Source organism: Euprymna scolopes, chromosome 34, assembly GCF_053919585.1.
Source record: "Euprymna scolopes isolate OS-2025 chromosome 34, ASM5391958v1, whole genome shotgun sequence".
NCBI lineage: Eukaryota > Metazoa > Mollusca > Cephalopoda > Sepiida > Sepiolidae > Euprymna > Euprymna scolopes.
Window position 1 is genome coordinate 1,112,812 of NC_136515.1, and position 17,125 is coordinate 1,129,936.

Here is a 17,125-nt window from a genome sequence, read left to right on the forward strand (position 1 = left end):
ACAGTTGAACATAGATTGGAATTCGAAATCACTCAATTAACAAGTTATCTATATATCTATAAAAGTGAACGTGTCTGTCTGTCTGTCTGTGTGTCTGTGTACATTTCCCTACGCAATAACTCTGTCAATTTTTAGTCTATAGACTCAAAATTTGAAATACCGGGTACTGAGATTGGGGAAAATCAATGTGACAGGTGTCAGCCAGAAATTTGGCTGTTAAGGGGTCAAATTTCAACGATTTGACCTTTAAAAACTCTACCAAACTCCTCCAACAATTTTGGGTCTAGACACTTGAAATTTTAGATATAGGTTCCTTGAACCTGGATCTAACTTAATAAAGTGATTTGAGCCCGAAACAATAAATTTTAAGGGGTCATAATAGGGGTCAAAGTTTTAAAAAATTAACCATTTTTTTTGTTTGTTTTGCTTTTTTTGCACAGCATACACCTCCGAGCAACGCCGGGCACCTCTGCTAGTACAAAATAAAACCAAAAGATGTTCGTGAGAATGTTTTGGAGAGAATAAAAATAACACCATTACAAATGGAAATGAAATTTTCACATCCAAGTGTGACAGACCAAAGAGAAAATAAATTGTACAAGATTATACACTGACCTTTTGAGTAAAACTTTTCTAAACTCAAGATTAACTGTAAATAATTGGGACAAGTATTTACATATCCGCGCACCAGTATACCGAAAGTTTGGTACAGATATACTCTGAAAAATAAATTAAAAATATGTAAATACACAAAAAAATGGATACTTGAGTTTTTGTTTTTTGATAATTTTAACAAATTCTCTTAAAATATTAGTTTATACATTATTATTGCAAAGTGAATCAAACAAGATCTTTTTTCAGTACATGTACTGCTTAATCAAGATATGTTGTATGTACCCGTTATGAAATGAAGTTCTTTGAGAATAAAAATTTCACTTAATTTGATCAAGTAGTTTTTTTTTAATTTATTTTTTTTAATTTTTTTACAGAGAAAAATCAAATTTTAATGAAATCGATCTTATCCTGCCATCTTGCTTATTTTGCAGATGAAGTAGTGCCTTTGAACGAAAAAGTGATTAGGAGATGTCCTTTTCTCTTCCTTGCAACCTCTATCTCACAGAAGAGATGTTGCGAGTTTGTCTCTGATGTATCGTTATTTTCATGGAAAGTGTTCGACTGAGCTTCAATCTTTGGTCCCCCCTCGCCAAACTTTCACAAGAAACACTCGTCTAGCTGTAAACACTATCAATAATTCCCCCCACTCTTTATCTGTGCCTAAACCTAAATGTAGATTCCATGAACAAAGCTTCTTTCTTAGAACTGCACGCCTGTGGAATTGTCTTCCATTTTCCTGCTTTCCGGCTGACTACAATATGGTTGTGTTCAAGTCTAACGTAAATAAGTTCTTGATGAGCCGTTCCATATAAGTTATCAAATTTACCGAATTTTCATTACTAATGATTACTATATTGTCCAATTTCTACTGTACACTCTTTAACCATTATCCTTGAGTGGCCTCTTGGCCTTGATAATGTGGTGATGCCTATGTAAAAAAAAAAAAAAAAAAAAATGGGAATAAAAAAAGGACAAACTCTGTAAAATAAGTGAAAAAAAAACTAAAATATTTATTCTAGGTATTTTTTTTTTTAAATTAAAGTTTGTCAAAATTTGACGAAATTAAGTGGTGATGGAATTATCTCCCTTAGCGCACACCCGTTCTCGTGCGCAAAATAAGCAAGATACGATCAATCTCATTAAAATTTGATTGTAAAAAATAAAATAACTACTTGATCAAATTAAACTTTCTTTTTTTGAGAACTTCATTCAATAATTGGTATGTACAATATAACCCCCTTTTTCAGTATTTTCATTTTTTAATATCTTGATTAAACTGTACAAGTACCCTTTTTATTGTCTTATGTATCTGAAGAAAGGGGTGTAATTGTTGGGGGGGTCTGCTTGTCTGTCCAAATTACATGAATAAAAAGGTCTAGAATTGTGAGTTATTAACAGCTTTTTTTTTTTGTTTTTTGCTTGTAATATAAAAAAAGGGGGCGAAAAGGCCAAATAAGGCGTCTCGGTTTGTCAGAAAATTTGATTTTCTTGGTAAAAAAAAAAAAAAATCAATTTGTGATTTTTGGAATATGACATTTTTGTTCTGTGACGGGTACATCTTAAATTTTTTTTTTTTTTTTAAGAGATTTTGTCAGTTTGGAAAAATAGGTAAATAAGCACCAAATTTTAAAAATGCATCTAGTTGTAGACATAAAATTAACTTACTTCATTAAAAAGTATGTCGACAATTTCAACGACTAGCGTCGGACGAATCTGTTTTTCGTTGAGGAGGTCTACCACAGGCTTCATGTAATCATCAAGATTGCCGGGATGAGTTGTGAGGTGGTAAATGGCAGTTTTGAATGCATCGACTGGATTTTCCTTATTGAAGTTCGTACTACTCAGGTGTACAGAACACATAGACAAGTGAGCTAATGGATCGGAGGGAGGTAAATCCTGTGAAAGAAAAAAAAAACAAAAAAAAACATTAGCTTTAGTTACTCTGCATTGCCTAGTGATAGTTTTTTTTTTCTTTTCTTTAAACTATACCTTATAAATTGATTTGCAGATTATCTTAGTTTCACAACGTTTTAGCCAACTATTTCTCTGGCTTATTTATTGCGGACTATTATGCTCATCTTTCTTAGTTGTTTCACAATGTTTCGGCCAACTATTCCTGTGGCCTTCGTCAGGTGGTAACTGTGAAGGGATAGGAACTCCAAATCTAACTGCATACTTAGCAATTACTACCATCCATAGTTATTGTCATCTCACCACGTTTTTTGGCCAAGTAAGCCTCTGGCCAGCTTAGGGTATGATTGAAATCGCCATATTCAGGAAATTCTCACCTGGAATCGTAGGGATTCAACGTCTATCCACTGTGCCACGGGCCCCGAATGATGATCAAGGTTGGATTTTTTTTTATCTTATAAATCCATGTTTATTTATAATCTGATCTTCCATGGTTGAGTCCGTACCGAATAGTATGTAGATAATTTAATTGGAATTCATTATAGAGAAGAGAAATATTAATTTACCCCGTCGCGGTTACCACATGATGGAAGACCAGAGGAATAGTTGGCCGAAATGTGAAACAACAACTCATCAAAGATGAGGATAATAGTCCGCAATAAATAAAAATTAATAATACTCATCCCAATAATGAATTCCAATTAAATATATATTTCTCTGGCCTTCGTCAGATGATTAACCGTGATGGGACAGGAATGTTAAATCTCTTAACTGTACAGTAATTACTGCCTTCCATAGTTGTCGTCTCACTATGTTTTGGCCAACTAATCCTCTGGCTGGCTTTGGGTAGAATTGAAACCGCTATCTTCAGACAATGTTCACCTGGAACTGTAGAGACCCAACGCATCTATCCACTGAGCCATGGGCATGGAAGGCAGTAATTACTGAGGAAACTTAAGAGACTCTGCATTCCTATCCCGTTGACATTTAACACTGAAAGGGATGTGATTTTGTTGCTAAGTGGGTTTGTCTGTGATATGTACATCGAAGAGGAGGAGGGGTTCATTCTGTGATAAAATAAAAGTTATTTAACCTCCTCCCACCCACTTCATAAATTGTTGAATGTACAATACGAGACGAAGCAAAACAAATCGAGCAGAAATTCTTATTTGGATTATTCAGACTACCGTTATAATCTTAAACGTTATTTTCACAATGTTTTGGCCAATGTAACCTCCAACCTTTTTCAGGTTTATCTTGTCAAACTCTTGGAATCTTCCCGTCAAACTCTTTGAATCTTCCCGTCAAACTCTTGGAATCTTCCCGTCAAACTCTTGGAATCTTCCCGTCAAACTCTTGGAATCTTCCCGTCAAACTCTTGGAATCTTCCCGTCAAACTCTTGGAATCTTCCCGTCAAACTCTTGGAATCTTCCCGTCAAACTCTTGGAATCTTCCCGTCAAACTCTTGGAATCTTCCCGTCAAACTCTTGGAATCTTCCCGTCAAACTCTTGGAATCTTCCCGTCAAACTCTTGGAATCTTCCCGTCAAACTCTTGGAATCTTCCCGTCAAACTCTTGGAATCTGCATGGAATTTTAAACTGAACTCTTCATTCAATCCACAACATAGCATGCTCATGTTCTCTCACCTATGACTGGGCAGAAGTCCTAAATAATTTACAATTGTCTTCCAAGTATTGTCCATACTGAAGATTGAACCTACAACCTCCAAAAGACTGGCATTTACAACTGAATTTTATCAAGTAATTTATCTGTTATACGAGTCCTTGCAGTAAGTCGGAGGCTACATCATCCAAAATGTTGTGAAAATAACATTCAAGATGAGAATAGTAGTTTGAACAATCCAAGTAATGATGCCTTAATCCTAATCTAGGAACAAAAAAAAAAAACAAAAAAAACAAAAGAAAAAGAAAAAAAACCCTAAAGAAATGGTTAAGAATCCTAAAGAGATCTGTCTGTTGGAAACCGAAATGGTAGTTTGAATATTTGGCATTGGGCAGTTGCCATATCTCCAGGTACAAAAAAAAAAAAAAAAAAAAAAAAAAAAAAAAAAAAAGGGGGTTTCTTACCTCATTACGTCTAGGCACAAACTCCTTAGCTGTGGCTGAGAGACAACTGGTTTTATTAAGGTTGGGAATATATGACGGACCCTGAAGAGAAAGAAATTTTTAAAATTGAAATCAATAGCGCAATATCAGATAAAAAGCATTGGCAGGGGAAACGGCTGTTAATCGACAAGGGTGGATGTCCTAGATGCACAATGTGATCAACATTGTTGCAGCCAGCTCAACTGGGTAGATGCCACTATAAGTACAAGTTAGCAGGGGAAAACAACAAAAATTTGATCGAACATAGAGTTGGATAAATTCATTAATCATAAAAACATCTTTTCTGTTACAAAGCAGTTCTACTACGGTAGTCAGACAAAAAAAAAGTGAAGCATGCATGGTTCCCCCATGAGTGCACAGTGAATGAGGCATAAAAAAAATGACTAAGTTCAGCATTTGCCCCCTCCCCCCACACCCATTTAGCCCCAAAAGGTGTCAAATTCCGGTGAAAATGAACGGTGCAGTTTTAGGCCTTAACATATATAAATTTGAGTTCTGCACAAAAAAAAAGATGAAAAATGCAGAAAAGAGAAATGACTAAGTATCATTTGCCCCCCACCCCCGCCCCACCATTCAGCCCCAAAAGTCCCCAAGGCCTTAACATATTTAAATTTGAGTTCAGCATCATGCAAAACTGCTAAATAGACATACACAGAAAATTTTGGACAAATATGGTAAAATAGTCCCAAAAGAGGAGAGTTTTTATTAGCCGTAAAAAAAGCCCCTGGGGCACACCCAAGAGTTATCGCGTAGTATAAACAAATAAAATTATATAGAAATCAGTTAGTTACAACTTTTCGGAAAGTTTTCTAAAAATCCGGAAAGCATCAATCTTTTTTAATAAGCACAAAAGTGTCAATTTCAGCCATTTTAACTCAAAAGGCACCTGGGGTGGGGCAGAGTTTTCCTGGAAAATTCATTCTGTTACTTTTTTTTTTTTACTCATATCATGTTTAATGTTTGTGCAAAATTTCAAAAAATTCCAAAGCATAGTTATTGAGAAAAGTGCACACAGAAGAGCCCTCCTCTTGTCGAGGGACCAAAAAGTTTCAGGAAGATCATATCAATCCATCAATAGATCCTCATCAATAAAGTTATTTTCATAACTATGGCAATTAATCTACACATTTTTCTGCACTCCATTTCTGCAAGGATTTGCCACGCTTAAATGCCATTTTGGCCCGGCATGTCCTTAAGGTAATAGAGCACAAAAAATTCTGTGTACCTTAAAAATATATTTCATTAACTTACTATCTAGCTCTACTCAAATATTGAGCAGGGATCATGTAAATACTGGGGGGAAAAAAAAAAAAAAAAATCATGAAAAGAAACATTGTGCGTCTAAGAGCAAGTTCGTTCCCTATGGACTCCGAAACAGCTAGGCTGATTTTTATGAAATGGCACAGAAATGTACTTTATGTACCTCAGTGTTCTTAGATAGGCTTTGCATTGGAATGTCTTCTATAAGTATTGATAATCGAAAAAAAATCTGATTAAAGAAGGAACAGACGATTTTGATCAAAGTTAACATTTTATACAGACTAACATCACAAGTGCATTCAAATTTTAACACACAAATCGAAAGGCCAGACATAAAATCAACAGTAGGTTCTTTGGAATGACAGGTGCGTTTGAAATGGATGCTTCTGTTTAAAGCACAATTGAACAATGATATTTGACTTCTGATTTTAAATTTTAATGCAAACCATTATATATATATATATATATATATATATATATATATATATATATATATATATATATATATATATATACATACACACACATACATATGAACAGATGAATGACTTGGGGGCAATTTTACCCTCTAATGGCCCCTGGGAGGAGAGGGGGGTGTTAACCAGAGTTAACCCAGAAAATCCATTCTGGCGAAATTTTACTTTCACCATGACTAATGTTTATGCAAAATTTTTTAAAAAATCCAAAGCATAGTAATTGAGAAAAGTGAACAAATGAACAGGAGTGAATTGCTAGGTCCAATCCCTTCTTTGTCGGGGGACCAATTAAAGATTGAGTTCAAAATTCTGTGCAGGTTCTGAATTCAATAGATACCCAAGTACAACAAGATGTTCATAAAAACGGCCAGTGGTATTTTTTACTTCCTACTGCAGGAAGATGTGACACGGTCTAAAGAGTCAAGTCAGCAACCTTAAAGGAGGAGCACTATGGCCTTCTAAAAATTTGTTGAGCTGTCTCATTGGCATTCCCTGATAGGGGTGTTTCAGGCAACAGATAATAAACTTACCCTCCTGAAAGATGAGAGGCAACGGCTTGGGAGGTTGAATTTTCAAGAACTGCCGAACTACACAGGGTGCCTGAAGCCTTGCTGACAGTTCGGAACCAATTTAGTTGGAGACTCTTTTGAACTTTGTCCAGGAGTGAGAGACTAGTAACAGATGCACTAGCCCAAATGTGATAACAATACTCCATGCATGGACAAATGGTGGCCCTGTAGAGGTACAGGATACTTTCAGGCCTAAGTAACTTTCTGGTGGTTGAGGTTTTTGTAATTATTGAAGAAAACAAGCTTAGTCTTGGCAGCATTAAATGTTATCCATTTTTGTCCCCTTTCTACTACAGACTGGAGGTCTTCCTCTAGGGTTTCCGCCATTACCTTAGATGTGTTTATTCATTTTCCCCTCGTGAGTTATAGAGCATGGGGTCATCGGCAAATATATCCATCTCGGAGACAATTTTATCAGGGAAGCTATTTATGACTATCAGGAATAATAAACATCCAAGGATTGACCCCTGAGGTACACCTGCATTAATGTCATTGTTCTGACGTACAACCATAGAGGACAACATAGATTCTTCTCTTATTTAAGGATTTAATTAGGTTAAGTATTCGTTCAGTAAAACCATATGATCTAATTTTCCTGAGAATACCATCATACCATACCCTAAGTACATTTCAGTACAAGTATAAATGGAAGTAAGGTATAAGTTATTCATACTAAATTTTCCATAATCTCTATATAAATAAAATGAACTCATCCCCCCTCCCGTGTGAGTTTGACCTTAACAGGATTAAAAATCAAGACATTACATGCAAATGTAATGTGCACAAACTGCAGCACAGGATCTGAGGTGTGCTATAGGCCTATTACCCTTACACTTCCTCGATAATCGTACATTCCTATATTTATCCCGGTGAAAGTTCACTGCCAAAACCAGTTAGAATCAATGGAAGTTGTAAAATCTTTTCTCTCTATTAACTTCCTACTACTCCTGCTACCACAGGGAACAGTAGGAATAAACACAGATTTGGAATCGTAAAGGGTTATTAAAGCCAAAAAAAAAAAAAAATCACAAAGAATTACGGTCCTATTAACATTATCTTTTTGCTTTTTAACGTACAACGCAAACTGCATGCCTAATCGGATTTTACTTCCGGTTTTGACAACTAACAACACAATCCGACTATGAGCTTTATTTATTAGTACTTCACACTAAAAACTTATTAAATAAACAATTTCTTAGTTACCATTTATTATTCGATTGCAACGATACCGTGATATTACTTGCATTTTACTTAAAAATAAATAAATAAATACATGCGCTAAACGTCCGATTAAGATTACATTGTTTTGCATTTCTTTCTTCCGTAAAACGCACTCTGCGAGACTACTAAGTTTATACTTCCGGTTTTGACGACTCCAACCGAGGAATCTAACTATGAGCTTCATTTATTACTGCTTTCAACTACAATTTTTTTTTTTTTTTTTTTTTTACTAACTTCTCATTTTTTTTTACAAATTACTATTACAATGCAGCCATATCGTGTAATTACTTGAAAATCAACAACAACAAAAATTTAATACTGCATTACACTTGAAAAACAAAAACAATACCATAAACAGTGCAATTACTCAGTTCTTACTTCTGGTTTGGACGACTCTAACTATGAGCAATTTACTATTTAATTTTATTATTTACATATTTAGATCGTGTAATTACTTGCATTCAAATTGAAAAACAAAAACAAAATACAGAACCAGATGACGGTCCGATTAAGATCAGAAAATTATGATTGCTTTTTCTTTGCTAAACAATTCTGTATGTGTTTAAATTAACATTTATGAATGCTTCTTTAACGAAATGACATTTGCTACATACTGACTTCCCCACAACTTTTTCATCAAACCCTTTCTATTTAATGTACCGTTTAGTCGGCTCTAAATAGTCTTTAGCTGTATCTTTCAAACATACAACTGCTGGCGGACACCGTTGATTACGTTACGTTCGCGAAAGTCAGTTCAAACTAAAAAAACTGACACTGTTTTCGATAGTTTTTAACTCATTTACCCAAAGTTAACATTCAACAGAGTCCGCGACCATTTGTCTTCTCCAAATACAGACAAACACTGTGTTCTTCGAGATGATTAAACATTTTACATTAAATAAAAACACTAAAATATCAAACCATTATGTACTGCAAGAGTACCACTTCTTACATTTCCACATTTTTTTTTTTTCTCTTTGTGGGAGTCGATTGCTGTACTAAGAATATAAGAAACATGCATTTTCTCTCTTTATTAGACTTTTCCATTACAACAAATTGAGCCACAGCAACGTATGGTAGGGTAAAGCTAGTTAGATATAATATGGAAACATTTACAGTAGATACAAATATATAGAAATTGTAGATATTAAGAATGTTACTTAAATAAAGTTCTTTTAGCTTCTAATATTTAAAGATAAATCCTCCTTTCATTAAAATTCACAAATGTATTTTGTATAAACAGGAGTAGCGGCTCATTTTTTTTACAACTGAACGAATTAGTTCAACCAGGTCATAAAGTGTTAACACAGTTGAGGATGAACTTATAGATACTAGGTCACGACATGACTAACAGATTGATCGGATCGAACCTCTTTGATCTTCACATCTAGCCAAAGTAAAGGGTATAAGGAGTCGCTCTCCAATCTTTATTTTTTGGGCATGTTGCTGACTGCAACCCTCTGCATGAGGTTGCAGTTGGCGAATTTATGATCTTGCTGACAGGGTAAAATTAAAATAGGACGTGAAGATTTGTTTTCTCCATGATAAAAGCATTGTTTAAGTATAAATTTTAAAAAATGTAAGTTTAGCAATGCAGATTTTTTTTTTTTTTTTTTGTAAATAAAACATTTGTTTATAAAATCGAACTTTTCAATGTAATCACATCTTCAGGATGTGGCAGTTTATTTTTTTTTCATTTCTTCTTTGTGGCATGATACCACTAAGAAAAACAAGACCTATGCGGTATTATCAACGATGCCATGAGAAAGGAATAAGATGGGGGGGGGGGGACTATCTTTACGAACACATGATTACACCAAAAAGTTCAATTTATAAACAAATGTTTTATTTAAAAAATAAGCCGAGCATGCAAGGTCTCCCTCCACAAGTGAAAAATTTACTTCCACCATGACTAATGTTTGTGCAAAATTTTAAAAAATTTACAGGGGGTGGTTATCAAGAAAAGTGCAAATGGACGAACGAGAGTGAATTACTAGATCCAATCCCTCCTTTTGTTAGGGGACCAAAAAGTAAAAATCTACATTAAACTGGCTTAATAATCTTCTATTTTGAATTTTAAATAAGATGTCAAAAGAGTTGCAATGAAATAAGAATGACTCACCTTTGCCTCCTTCGCACCTTTTGGCACAAACTCCTTTGCCGCAGGAGAAAGATTGCTGCCACTATCTGCACTACCATTTGAATTCTGTGGGTAATGATTCGGGTTTCCTGAAATAGAAACAGTTTTGTTGAAGGATTTATAAAAATCCAACTGAAAATAAAATTAAAAATTTTTTTTTAATTTCAAGGAATCTTAAGACCCAGGGGAAATTCACGGCAAAGAGGGCTAAAAATACTAGCAGAACTGTAGAGATGTTTTGTATACAATCAGTTCATTGATTCTGATGAAGTAAACTGACCTACCCATTTCAGGAATAAACGCACTTACACAGAAACAAATAATACAGTTATAATTTGAACGTTTTGGCAGTTATGGCCCCAGAATCATGACTTTGACTTCTATAACACTTTTGCTAACAAGATGAATTTATCAACTGGAAGACACACTCCTTTATGCGTGTGACAACTCCTATCAGTTTCAACTAAGAAATTCAAAATTAAAAAACACTGATAGCCAAAAATCAAAGCAGTATAAAATTACAAGGGACTTTTTTTTATAAACAATGAAGTCAAATTTCAAAACAGTGTCACCAAGTAGATTTTCTCTTTAAAGAGTTTTTGCTCTTTTTTAAATATTAGAAAAAAAAAAAAAAATCATGAGACGATTCCAATATTTTTCCAAGATTCCAGTTGAATTAATGATTCCGATTCTTTGCATATTAAACTGCGAAGTTGCTATCCCCCCCCCCCAATTATCATAAAAATACATGTTAATTGCGGCTATATTTTCTCAAATGTAAAAACACATTTGTGAGAGGGGGGGGTGATCTACAGATTTTAGCTTCACTGGTAGTTTGAACTCGATATTTTATTACTTGTTTTAAGCAAAATTGAATAAAAAAAAATAAAATAAATAAATAAAAGGATTGGCATTGGAAAATATGTACAAATTTTTCTGATACCAAAATTTCCAATTCCCCAATTGATCGTTCTGACACTATCTCTCGCAAGTAGAGTGAAAAGCATATCTTATTTTTCTTTTATTAATATTATTGGAATCTTTTTTTTTTCCTTGTACACATTTTTGTGAATTATTCCATGGATTTCTGCCTTTGGATTATTATGGACCATCTTCCTCCAATTACGGGATTTCCTTGGATTTTACTTGTACAAATGAAAATTATTAACTTACTTGAAGTTTTACATTTTGATTTTACCGTCACTGGATTTTTTTATCTTCCACCAGACTATCCATTCATGTGTAATCACCTTTTTCTTCACCATATTCCCTCTGCTTCACTTTTTTTTTTGTTTTCAGGTAAGATCTTTGACTTGTTTCATAAAATACTTCTGCATGCAAAATCCGATCCCGCATTTTGCTAATTCCTACCCTCTGATGAGAAGGAAATAATTCCTAGAAACTCCGCGGATTAAGGACTATCCATTTATCTAGTGTTTCCTTTTCAGATTAAATATGTTTTTAACTCATTTCAAAGTGTTTTTTTAACATATTTTATTAACTGTTTGCTCATATTACAAGCTCTATTTCCTATTTGGTTTTATCGAGCTTTTACATCTGTGCGAGATAATTTTATAAATATTAATTCTTTAATATTTATAATATACTTTAATTTTACCATCTTGGATCATTTTGGTAAATTTAATTGTAATTTTTATTTTATTTTATATATCATGCATAGATCATCGTATAATGATTAGATCACTGTCTGGCTGACATAACTGAACATTTAAAATTAATAAATGTTTAAATTCAACGTTATTTCATGCGGTTAATGGTAGCCGAATGGATTAGGTCTTCGCTAATCGAGCCAGAGATGTCTTGTGTTGCGGGGGGTTCAAATCGTTCAACTAGTATTAATCATGACACACTGCACTGAAGATTCCCGAAAGGATGAAACACTAGTGTCTGTAGATTATATATATATATATATATATATATATATATATGCCAAAAAACTATATTCCAAAATTCATGATGTTGACGATCTTATAATTTATTCCTTTAATTCAGTTGATATTTACAATTCTTGACAACTGAATTAAAGAAATAAATTATAAGATGGTCAACATCATGAATTTTGGAATAGTTTGGCATGTATTCACTATATTGCTCTGTAATTACATTATGCTTCTTAAGGACTGGTATATATTATAAGAAAATATATTTCTACAGAAATATACATATATTTTTAAACTATTATCCACTGACGTGTTTCATCGTCTACAACTCATCAGAGTGGCTGAATCTAGCGAGATTCAAAATTGGGACCCTACGGTAATGAGCCTGACCTCCTTTAACCGCTGGTCCATCTTGTCGACTGTCTGGATATATCGAGATTTACTTATGCTATTTATTTTTGCGATACGTTTTGAATTAATTCAATTATTAACGAAAGTGCATTTTTACCTAAATGCGAGTTGGGAATAATTTTCCCTTTAACCAATATATATATAAGAGAGGGTAACTCAATTCAAATTTGCAAGATTTTTGTTGTAATGCCTATAAATTCCCAACAATCGCTTGAAAATGATTTTCTTTATAAAAATAAAACTACTTGATCAATTTACCTGATTTTTGGAATGCAATATTTTTGTTTCATTATGGCTAGATACATCCTACAGAATTTTTATTTCTTTTAATATGGAAGGAATTCTGGACAAAACCCCAAAATTATTTCATTAAAAAAAAATAAAAATAAAAAAATCCAAAAACGTTTAGTTTAAAAAATAAGTGAAATGGAAGCAAGGTCTTCTGGCCAACAGATGAAGCCACGAGTTAGATATCATTTTTTTCTGAAAAGCAAAAAGTATTACCTTTTCATCTTTAGATAAATAAATAAAAATTGGAAAATTAAAACGAGCATTCCTTCTAATACTTAGGGTATGTGAACAAACATCTTTCTACTCATCTTCCTTCATAATGCCCCTGCAAATTAAGTCCCTGATAGTAGCCCCCTGCTTCAAAGTGGCACTGTGGCTTGTTTGGGGTGAAAATTGAATAAAAAAAATAAATTTTTTTAAAAGGTATAAAAAGAATCTACGCAACAAAAGATGACACTATTCATTCACAAAATCTTTCGCTAATTTTCTCCGTTTCTTTTCACATACCGAACTGTCTTGTCTGCGTCGTCATTTAAATGTCCGATGCCAATTACGGCTTGGTATTCTTTTAGACTTGTCTTGTATGATCAGTAAATCCTTGTTTCTTTCCACTGGTAGATTCTTCATTTCTATGATTAACACTTTTTTTTTTTTGCAAATTATCTAACTATTCATTAGTTGCAGTAATTAGCATTGCTTGCGTTTGTGTAATGAGCTTTTGATGTTGACGAATGACAAAAAAAAAAAAAAAAAAACGATTATCTAATTTTAGCTTTAACTTGCCGACACACGCTAATTGTTCGTTTTTAATAGGTTTTTGCATCGATAATTCTTCCCCTTTGTTAGCACGACCATAATGCTGCCAATACGCATATGTAAAAAATCAAAGGGAGGTAATTCATCAAAACCCAATGCCTACTTTCAGCAATAGGTTTTTTGGTGCTTATACAGGTAAAGACACATGAAAATCGCATTTCTCTTTAATATACTTATGTATTGCAATGTTTACTTTTTCTTTTTTTTAAACCGAGTTACATTTTAATAGACCCAACACAGACTCCATCGCAAGGAAACAGAAGGAAGGAAAAAAAAATAAATAAATAAAACTTGGCTCACTTTATTTTAAAACAAAAACCTATACATCTGGTATTTCCAACAACAACGGATTTTTTTCTAAATATTTTTCCTCTGGCCTTGTGTGACTTCTCGTCTGTCAGCCACATGTCTCGAACACATGCTTTTGTGAACACCCAATGTTTTTTGTTTTACCTTTTTGTCCTCGCCACAGGTTTTGTATATTTTTTGGGGATTGGATTGGATTGGATGGATTGCAAAAACTTTCTACAGAGGCAACAGATTTTCACGAGATTGGTATCATTTTGAAGCTCACCCCTTCGACCGACAAACATCAAAAAATTGGCTAAAAAATTAATTACTTCACCCTCAACTGGGCACGTTTCTACAGAGAAGGATCACTTTTTTCGAAAGTCATTCCCTCTTTTTGATTGACTAGCCTTAAGTTAAACCTTCGTCACTTTCAAGTTTGATGATGGATGCAATAGCAAAGACGTCACTTTTTTCACATTCTTTTCCTCCCTCACAGTACGGGTTCGAGCCTGCCTGCCTACTACCACTTTTTTTTTTTTTTTTTTGGGCTCAACACACTTCCAAACACCAGGGCAACGCCAGGCACCCAGGGTAATAGTAACTAAGGGGCAACTCCATATTTCACACAGCCCCCATACGACTCCTCAGTACTGGATGTATTTTTAAGGTCATACCCAGGATCTTTTTAAATTTAATCTGTAAACTTATTGGAGGCATAGTAGCTTCCAAAAGCATTTTTTTTTTTTTTTTTTTTAATATACAAGGATTTACTAAACGAAAAAAAAAAAAAAGAATCTAGTCAATTTTATTATTCATTCTTACAGCAAGAAAAGGTCTTTTTTTTTTTTTTTTTTTTTTTTAACGGTGATCACCACTTATCAAGGCCCGGAAGCCACTCAGGGATAAGAGTTATTGCAAGTACATTACGTTAGTGTGGAGATTTGATGAAGTGTTTAATTAAGGGGGCGGTTCATTAGGAATTTGTTTACATTGGACTTGAAGACATCCAAGTTGTAGTCCGGAGGGAAGCAGGCAGATGGAACAGAGTTCCACAGGCGTGCAGTTCTAAGAAAGAAGCTTTGTTCATGGAATCCGCGTTTTGATTTAGACACAGATATAGAGTGGGGGAAATTTTTCACAGTGGATTCAGCTAGACGGGTGTTTTTCGTGAAAGATTGGCGAGGGGGGACCAGAGATTGGAGTTCAGACGAGCACCTGCCATGAAAATAACGATAAAACAAGGATAGGCTCGCAACATCTCTTCTGTGGGAGAGAGGTTGCAGGGTAGAGAAAAGGGCATCCCCCACTAAGCCACGAAGTCTATTTTGTACTCTGTCAAGGCATGATAGGCTGTTTTTGGCCGCTCCTGCCCAGATATGGCAACAGTATTCCATCCTTGGACGTACTTGGCTTTTATATAGATAGAGAATTGCATCAGTAGTGAGATATCTTCTAGAGCGGTAGAAGGATCCCACCATCTTTCCAGCAACCTTGGCAACAGACTTGATGTACGTGTTCCATTTCAGATCAGGAGTAAAGGTCAAACCCAGAAGCTTGTCAAAACACGGGGCCTCACCCAGACGAGAGCCATCCATCACAATTGATGCCAGTTGGGGATCAGAGCGTTGATGATGTAAGGATAGGAGTTTGGTTTTGGATACATTATAAGGTAACCAGCCACATCTTCCCCCATTGAACCACGCGCTCGAGATCAGAGGAGAGAGAATCAGAGAGAACTTTGTCATTTACAGCCTTTGATGTGTTGCCGTAGATGGTTGTGTCATCAGCATAGATGTCAACGAATGATTTAAGTATGTGTTTAGGGAGGTCATTGATGTAGATCAGGAAGAGAGCCTACGCACACACAAGAAATTATTTCACCAGATTTCAAGTTGTTAAGTTTTGAGACATTGTGTTGAACAAAGATGGCAGCGTAGTTCAGATCAGTAACCAAGATGGCAGTCAAGAATTAAATGCGGTCTGTGACGTAGTAAACAGCGAATTGATTGAATCCAAAATTCGACAATTTTTATTATAATTTTCGGACGTTTTCATTTGTGGTTTAGCACAGCCGTTGGTTATAAAAATGATTGGCGAATCCATTCGTCTCATACCCCCATTAGAAGTCTGATGGGGATGGTCTCCTAGCGGCTTCGGCTGCAGGGAGACAGGGTAGTACACGTCAAGGATTCGTCACTTGACACTCAGCCCAACAGGTGAAGGGCCAGGAACCGGCCCAGCACCTGTTGGACTGAGGTACGCCGCCTGGGTAATACCTAGGAGGTCCATCCTCCCAGGCCTTGCCACCAGGTGGGGCAAGTTTATTGCTTGCTGCCTGAGGCGCCCCGACCGGGGAATGCCGACGGGGTTTTTAAGGCAATTTTTAAAATTGCAGGAGTGCCCCTTCTTTAGGGGAGCCTGCGGGGTTCCCACTTTCCGGCTTTGTACCACATATTGCTGATGTGGGCAGCATTTAAATATTTACCCCGATTAGAAGTCAAAAACATGTTACACAAGTGAACCAAAAGAATGCTTTCTCAATCAGAATCTCTGGACCGTCCAAGTGAAGAATACACGAATAATACAAAGTACATTTGGACAAGTGCTCGGCTGCTATAACCTGTGTAAAATTTTACCACTCTTTTCCTAGATGGTATTGAAGCATGATGGTTTTATTTTTATGATGTAAACATAAAATTTTTTAAAAATACTGTTAGAAATCCACCTAATATATCACAGTAATATATTGGGTAGATTTCTAACAGTATTTTGTTTAATTTGTATTTTTAAGTCATTATCGAAATATTTAGGTGTTAATTCGCAACCATTTTTCTTGTTCTCACTTAACATTATGTTTTTCGAACGGAACAAACATTTTAGCAAGTAAAATCAAAAACTTTTCCAGTTAGGTAGAAGAGTAACTTAACCTGCCTTCGATAACATTTGTTATGTTTGAATCTTTTTTTACCACTTTTTCAAATCTCTGGATTGTAAAACATACCCTGACTTTCTCCTCAACAAAAAATATGCTTTCAAATCCCTTTTATACAGTCACAATCTAATACTATTGCCTTGTGGATGAACTCTCCTGGGTT

The 17,125-nt window shown here is 34.8% G+C and overlaps 1 protein-coding gene across 1 annotated transcript in view; it reads right to left on the reverse strand.

Moving 5' to 3' along the window:
* The window catches only part of LOC145259070 (polyadenylate-binding protein-interacting protein 1-like), a 74,429-nt gene that overhangs the window by 21,746 nt on the left and 35,558 nt on the right, over window positions 1-17,125 (reverse strand). Inside the window, exons 2-5 of the mRNA XM_080116698.1 lie at window positions 10,303-10,409; window positions 4,616-4,696; window positions 2,281-2,511; window positions 616-719 (exon numbers count right to left, since the gene is read on the reverse strand). Coding sequence (XP_079972824.1) covers window positions 616-719; window positions 2,281-2,511; window positions 4,616-4,696; window positions 10,303-10,409 — 523 coding nt within the window. The remainder of the gene's footprint in view (window positions 1-615; window positions 720-2,280; window positions 2,512-4,615; window positions 4,697-10,302; window positions 10,410-17,125) is intronic.